Source organism: Dicentrarchus labrax, unplaced genomic scaffold, assembly GCF_905237075.1.
Source record: "Dicentrarchus labrax unplaced genomic scaffold, dlabrax2021, whole genome shotgun sequence".
NCBI classification, from domain to species: domain Eukaryota; kingdom Metazoa; phylum Chordata; class Actinopteri; family Moronidae; genus Dicentrarchus; species Dicentrarchus labrax.
The window spans coordinates 59,644-67,604 of NW_026136807.1; the positions used below are offsets into that span (position 1 = coordinate 59,644).

Consider the following 7,961-nt stretch of genomic DNA (forward strand, 5'->3'; position numbering starts at 1 on the left):
CAATGATGAGACGTCCACTCACCTGCCGGCTCCACTGTCTCTGCCATCAGCTGCTCGGCCTCCACCGCTGTGTCTGTATCGTCCTCTTCCCCTGAGGAAGAGGAATCAGGCACTGGCTGGTACTCCTCATCAGTGGTGTTGCTGTCATCCTCTGAGGAGGGTGTCCCCTCATCTTCAGGAGAGGACGTGTCCTCATCTTGGGTAGAAGATGTCTCCTCCTCAAGCGCAGAGGATTTCTCCCCACCTTCCCTGACCGAGCCCATCACATACTCAAGTGCTTCATTCAGTGAATATGACCTTTTCGCCATCTTGCCAGAGAAAGAATGATCTGGGAGCTGTTAGGCTCACTTATAGCATTAGTACTGACTGCACCTGCATAAACTCCAGGACAGATTTATAAACATTGTCAGACTTTGTTTTTGTTCACCCCGAAGTCAAGATGACCTGTGATCCTTTTTTTTTTTTTTTTTGGAGAGCAGCTATTTGAGTATGTAAGGGCTATTGTGTAGTTGTGTGTGGCATTCTTTTACAAAAAGATCAAAGCTACAGGTGTTTTCAACTTGTGCATCAAAGCCAAGTTTGCCTTGGAAACTCAAAGCTCAATAGCCTGTACCAAAAGAAATTCACTGAAACTTGGAGGTATGCTACACTGTAATTTATGTCACTCTATCTTGCAAATACATATTTCTAGGCACATTTTTTTTCATGCACAAACACACATCATTATCTGACATCCTTAAGATCACACCTATGTCAAAATTGTGTCATTCATTTGCTCCATTGGAGTGCAGTAAGCCATCATACGCCCCTAGTGGAAACTAAGAATATTACCTGAAATTGCTCCCTTGGCAAAAAATGGACAAATGACATAATCTGGTAGAAAACATTAAAAACTAAAATTTTCAATTGTTGAGTTTAGAATGAAAGCCATTTTACCTAAAATTATATGATTTAATACTGTACATCACAAGGAATTTAAAAAAAAAATGTTGTCATGGGTTTCAATTGGCCAAAAGTGTCCATGATAGAGCCACGAGGTACAATTGGAGATATACAGTATAATATTGACATATTTAAAGAGCAGGTTTTGAAAATTAAAAAATCTGAAAAAAATCCAGACCCTTGGGCAATAACATTCCATATGCATTAACACAGCTAAAATGGTCAAAAAAAAGGAAGTGAATTGGACACAAATGGCCAGCATAGAGTACAGAGGGTTAATAGTTTTGTCCATTACAGCTAAACTAAGTGAGAGAGCCACACCAAACCACTCTATAATGTACAAGTCGCCGCTGTGAAGCTTCCTGAGGTGGAAACTGGCAGATAGGTGCTTCTGGAAGAGAATGGCAGCTTGTGTGAAAAAGCTTGTTTTCTCAGCCTGAGAAGCTCATTTGGCACACTTAGGTGGAAAAAAACCAAAGTCCCACAGAATTGCATGTGAAACAAGAAAAAGCAAGAATTACATGGGAAACGCAAAAAAGTCACTTTTAATAGTTTTGTCCATTACAGCTGAACTAAGTGAGAGAGCCACACCAAACCACTTATGCATCACTTTAATTATGCCACTGTGAAGCTTTGCAAGTCCAGAATGAATTATTCTGTGGTCAAGTGTGCCCTCTTTTGTCGAAAAAGCGTAACTGCATTTGGAACACAGAAAACCACTCTATAATGTACAAGTCACCGCTGTGAAGCTTCCTTAGGTGGAAACTGGCAGATAGGTGCTTCTGGAAGAGAATGGCAGCTTGTGTGAAAAAGCTTGTTTTTTCAGCCTGGCACACTCATGTGGAAAAACACCAAAGTCCCACAGAATTGTATGTGAAAAAGGAAAAGCCAGAATTACATGGGATACGCTAAAAAGTCACTTTTAATATTTTTGTCCATTACAGCCAAACTAAGTGAGAGAGCCACACCAAACCACTCTATAATGTACAAGTCGCCGCTGTGAAGCTTCCTGAGGTGGAAACTGGCAGATAGGTGCTTCTGGAAGAGAATGGCAGCTTGTGTGAAAAAGCTTGTTTTCTCAGCCTGAGAAGCTCATTCGGCACACTTAGGTGGAAAAACACCAAAGTCCCACAGAATTGCATGTGAAACAGGAAAAAGCCAGAATTACATGGGAAACGCAAAAAAGTCACTTTTAATAGTTTTGTGCATTACAGCCAAACTAAGTGAGAGAGCCACACCAAACCACTCTATAATGTACTAGTCACCGCTGTGAAGCTTCCTGAGGTGGAAACTGGCAGATAGGTGCTTCTGGAAGACAATGGCAGCTTAAATGAAAAAGCTTCTTTTCTCAGCTGTTGTTCGACGTCATCCCGAGCACATGGTTACTTATCATATGGCGAATTAAAGGCCCCTGCACGCATTTAAAGCAAGGAGACCTGTTTTGTTAAATGTGCATTAATATTTGTATCGTTTTGGCCTCCTGAATGGCTCCAGGTTTAAAAAGTCAAGTTAAAAAGTATTTAAATAGACATGACAAGGTTTTAATCAATTCAATATTTATTAGGAATGGTCAAAATGTATAATAGATAAGCTGGGAAAGTGCAATGTAGCAGCAGCATTACACACAGTAACAACACACAGACATATCAAAAAAATCAACATAGAATGCAATATAAAAAATGGATAAATAACCAGTATAATTGCAGTGCAAACTAAAAATAAAAAATATAAGGTGCAGTGAACAGATGAAACATATAAGGTGCTTGGATAATAGTACAGTAAATATTTAAAAAAAAAAAACTTTTAATGTCTTTTTAAACTCTTCTCAGCCAGCCACAGCTCCACAGTCTTCCCTTCATAGAAAGCACAGAAGTGCTCTCCCCCATATTGGCTGTGGCCAAAGTCTTTCTGCTGTGGCTGGCCACAGAGTTGGCAGATCCGCAGTTTGTGGGGCTTCCTCACTTTCCCACCTGGTTTCTCTGGTTTCTCATGCCTCTGTTTGAGGTTCCAGGCTGTTGTTCTGGGGAGCTTCTGTAGCTCACCAGGGCCAAGCTGTTCCCTGATCTACTCTTGCACTGTGCGTCCTCCAGGGCCCTCTTCCACAGCACAAAAGTATTGGCCCTTGAGGTAAGTGTGGCCACCATCCACCGTGCATGCTTGGCCACGGATGTTGCAGGGGTCACCAGGTTTGTGCTGTGGCTTTCCCCTGGTACTTTGGAGGACTTTTTTGTCTTTTGCTGCTTTAATTTTGCGCCTGTACACAGTGCAACGGGTGGGCTTGCTGGTCCCCGCCACTGGCTCTGCTGCCTGAAGCCGTCAAGGAGAGGAGCTGGAGGAGGAGGAGGAGGAGGAGGATGTGCAGTCGTAGTCCACTTAAATACAAATACAATACAGAACTCTGTTAGTCAAGGTACATAGAAACACAGATGCAGTTTAACAAAGTATATTTCTAACAAACCTAATGAAGTGACGTGTTTGGTTTTCCGCGTTGCTTTTCTGCCTTCCATTCTGTCCAACTAAACCCTCAGCACCCCCTGTTGTTTTACAGTGTCCATTTGAGGCCCATTCTCACCTAGTCTCTAGGTAAACCTTTGAACCTGACCCTGGGTTGACCCCTTGACCCTAGTTTTAAGTGAGGAGAGGGAATGATGTATTGTGTGACTGTTACCTGTGGGAATTTAGTGATATCAGGCACCTAGTCTAGATACCTAGTCTTCCCTATATTTATTTAATTTCTTAAAGACCGAAAGAAGCAGGAGAAAGCATTGGTTTAAAAAAGAAAAGTTTATTTAAAACAAAAACAATTAAGACAGCAATATACAACTATATAGATATATATTGGAATTTCCCCATTGTGGGACAAATAAAGGAATATCTTATATAAGACAACTATATACACAATATTTATTTAGCAAACATAATTGACAAACTAAATACACTATATACACAATATTTACAAATCCCTCCCTCCCAAACACACACACACACACACACACACACACACACACACACACACACACACACACACAAAGCGTTCGTTCAGAGAGGGGGAGCCGCCCCATCACTCACTCACACACACACACACACACAAAGTGAAGTGTTCGCTCAGGCAGGGGGGGCTGCTCCATCACGCCCCTTCACCTCTGCCAGCCACTGCTCCACAGTTCTCCCTTTCCCCTCGGCCCGGGAGCAGAAGGTCTCCTTCTTGTAGCGGCTGTGGCCAAACGCCCGCGTCTTCGGTTGGCCACTGCGCCTGCAGTTAAAGTGGGAGACCTTCTTTGCTGGTTTTAAGTGTTCTCCCAGCTCCCGGCACAACGCTCTTTCTCCTCCTGGAGCTTGCGCCTCCAGGCGGTGTTCCTTGGCACTGGTGGAGCAGTGGCAGCTGTGGCTGTGGAGGGGATGTCACCGGCCTCCGCGCTGACGCTGGTGGACAGGACGGCGTCCGCGCTGGAGGCTTGTGGGGTGGCTGATGAGGAGGAGGAGGAGGCAGTGGAGGAGCTGGCGACGATGAGGTCCAGGACCAGAAGCGTCCGTGGGCAGGCGGTGCTGGAGGGGCTGGTCTGGCTGCTCAGGCTGCTGCAGCACAGTCGGTGGGGCAGGCAGGGGCTCCGCTGCAGTCTGGGGAGTGCTGGGCCCCAGGACTGCAATGGCGATGGTGTCCCTCATCATGGCCTTGCTCCTCTGGTTGTGCCTTAAAAAACAGAATGTAACAAATGCACATTAGTAATCATGACATCACACACACACACTCACACAGTGCCACTTCAAATCAGATGTGAGAGAAAGGATCAGGTCTTACCATTGCGTCAGGGTCCGCCGATTGACATCATATAGCTGGATGCGGGTGCTCGTCATGAGGGCTGCACAACTATAAACATTCTCGCGAATTGTTAGATAGTCCCTCATGACGGCACCCCAGCGAGGAATCCAGACCCCGGCAATCTTCCTGCCCTCGCTGCAGTGGAGGATGCTGAGGTCCAGCAGGACAGCCTCCACAAGCCTCGACACATCGGGAGACTGCGCCGCTCCCGCCCCCCTTGCCCAGGACCGCACTACATAGACAGAGAGAGAGAGAGGGAGAGAGAGAGAGAGAGAGAGAGAGTGAGTCAGTGAGTTAATTAGTGACTGACAGGACAGGACAAGAACCAAAAAAAGCTTGAAAAAAGAAATTTATTGTGACTGCTTACCGCTTCACACTATCCACACCCCTGGCATGTGAGCGTGCCGCTGGGTGGTCCGGAATCGGCCTTGGACAAGCCGGCCCTGGTGACGGGGGGGGAATTTGACCGCTGCCTTGTCCCAATCACTCAACTTCAGCCAGAGAGCGGTGATCTCTCTGGCTTGCCTGGGAGTGACGTAGCGGCGGTGGCGCAGTTCCACGAGGGCCTGGGCCAGGGCCACGACGTGCTGGTAGCTGCCTCCACCTGGCCCGATAACATCCTCCTCCTCCTCCTCCTCCTCCTCAGCCTGCTGCACCTCCATTTGGTCCACGCGGGTGAGGTTTGAGGACTGAAGGAGAGCGCTGTGGTGTTCGAGGAGACGAATCTCCTCTGGTTCCTCCTCCTCGAACTCTTCATCACTGCCCCCCCCCCCCCCCGGCTTCGTCCTCATCAGTCCCTCCTGGAGCGTCAGGATCATCCAGGTCCTTCTGCAGCACAGCGCCCGTCTGGGAGAACAGGTACTCCACCCCAATGAGTTCCCCTGTGGGCACACAGAGACACAGATGTTAAATGACAGACACCTAAGACAGGTGTTAAACGTTACCGTTACCTCAGACAGATTTATGACTTACCTGTGTACTCCCTGGGCATGGTGTACGTGTCGACCAGCGTGAGCCCAAGAAGCTCTTGGGTCAGCTGGTCGAAGCTGTGCTGCAGCTGGGCACTGTAGCAACGCAGCGCCGACCTCTGTCCTCCCTCGATTCTCGTTCCACCGCACCAGGCCCTCCAGCAGGTACACCTGGAAGTGTACATCACTTGCAGATTGTCCTAAGCAGAAACAAAGCAACACAGTTAGTGTGAGGACAAATAAACACACAAATACATAATTGAGTCTGTGTTGTAAACCACACATGTACTTACCTGGGATGAAGCGGCACAGGTGCAGGTGGAACGATTCCAGGGAAGTGGAGCCTCGGCCGCACCGGTAGACGGGGAGCCTCACCCCGCCTTTGGTGAGCTCTCCCGTCTTGGTGTAGAGGTCCACTCCCGCAGGGTCCTGGATGCAGTCGAGGTGTCGGCGCTGCGTGCTCCAGATCTCCTCCATTCGGGCGCGGTCGATCAAAGGGACGCCCATGCTGTCCGTCACGTGCCAGAAGGTGTCCAGCACCTCTTGGACCAGCCGCTCCGTCTCCACTGCACCCCTGGTGCGGCGCCGGCAGTGACGGGCGAGCTCCTTGGCGGACAGCTTGACCTCCTGGGCGTCCCTCCCCTCCTCGGACTGCTTGGCTCCTCTCAGGCGGGACACGTCTTCGGCGTCCCACTCAAAAATGGCGAAGGAGAGCCTCGCCATGAAGAGGCCGTAGAGCTGGTGGCTGTCGGTGGTCACCCCTCTGGCGAAACGCCGCATGAGGTGCCACACGTCGAGCCTGACGACCAGCTCGTGCCACTCGTGGAACAGCTTGGACGTTTGACACTGTCCCACGGTGGCACAGCAGTCCCGGTCCACGTACAGGACCCTTGGAGGGGCCTTCCCGGCTTCGCGGTACCATGCCATGTCGACAAGTCCGCCCCCCTCAGCTGCGGTGAGGACGGACATGAGCACCTGCCCGTACTCATTGCCGACGTTGGTGACCCAGGCGGCCGTCCCGGCAGCACCGCCCGCAAGCTTTTTGGTGATCTGTGTGACACAGCAACACAACAACATTCAGACACATGACAAAACAAACATTACACTGGGTACACGGCACGCTGTGGTGGATAACAAAACCTACCTTCTTGGTGGAGTCCATCTTCAAAAGATCACCAAAGATGGAAGTGACTCTGGCTCTCGTCTCGTCGAGCCTCGTCAAGGCGTCCCTGACGTAGACGTTGATGAGCCAGAGCACTGTGGGCACCGGGTGCATGGTTGGGAGCGACGACGCCGCCAGCGGCGCAGCGCCCGGTACCCGAAGCTTGCGGAGCACGGAAAGGTACAGCATCGACCGCGCCATCCACTCTCTGGTGTGCTGCTCCACCAGAGAGGCACGGAGGCGAGACGCACTGTTGCCCAAAGTGCGCTCCTTCATGAGCCCGATCACAGCTCTGTCGCAGGACAACCTGGGAGGGGAAAGAGGTGATCAGAGGTTACTGGAGAAAACCACAGAAATACATTACTGTTGCTGTTACTGTTTACATTACTTACTTGTACGTGAGAACTGCTGGAAACTGCTCACGATGGGCCATGTCCAGCTGTCCCAAGATGTCCTGCGACCATCCCGGCATCTTCTTGTGACAGGAGCTGCATTCCAGGTACTCCGTGCCCATGAAGTACCAGCAGCTCCTGTCCAAGACCCTCCTCACCGTCTTGTAGAGGCCAGCTCCCGCAAGCTTGCCCCCACAGGCGACGATGGGGCAGCGGAGGTGGTACGCCCACATCCTGTAGGGCACCCACAGGAAAAAGGGACTCTGGAAAAAGGGGTGGGCTGTGGCGGGTGGCTGGGTGTAGAGGGGCCGGGCACCTGGTGGGTGCCACCACAGGCGGAGTTCAGATGTGAGGACACCCTGCCCGTTGGGTGCCCTCCTGAACAGTGCCCGGCCCACCCAGTCGTGCTGCTCTTCGGGGAGCGTCAGCCTCCAGCCACGTGGTAGCAGCTGAAACACACAGCAGTGTCAGACCGTTAGTGTACTGAACACAGACACACACACACTACAACACAATATGTCATCACTGAGCATACCTGTGCGCCGGGGCCTGACCTCTCCCCACAGGTGTTGTCCTGAAGGGGACGTTCCGGTGGCTGGGAGAGAGAGAAGGGGGGCACGGCTGATGGGGCATCCCTGCACGGGTCGACCTCCATGGCGGCAGCGAGCAGGTCAGCA

General features: G+C 50.3%; 1 protein-coding gene across 1 annotated transcript; it reads right to left on the bottom strand.

Moving 5' to 3' along the window:
- Positions 1 to 5,533: 5,533 nt before the first annotated feature.
- Positions 5,534 to 7,139, bottom strand: LOC127359895 (uncharacterized). Its single transcript, XM_051394213.1, has 3 exons — positions 6,875 to 7,139; positions 5,735 to 6,780; positions 5,534 to 5,643 (listed from the first exon to the last, which is right to left on the bottom strand). The coding sequence occupies exons 1-3, from the start codon at positions 7,091 to 7,093 to the stop codon at positions 5,577 to 5,579; spliced, it is 1,332 nt and encodes a 443-aa protein (XP_051250173.1). The 5' UTR covers positions 7,094 to 7,139; the 3' UTR covers positions 5,534 to 5,576.
- Between the last annotated feature and the right edge of the window lie 822 nt (positions 7,140 to 7,961).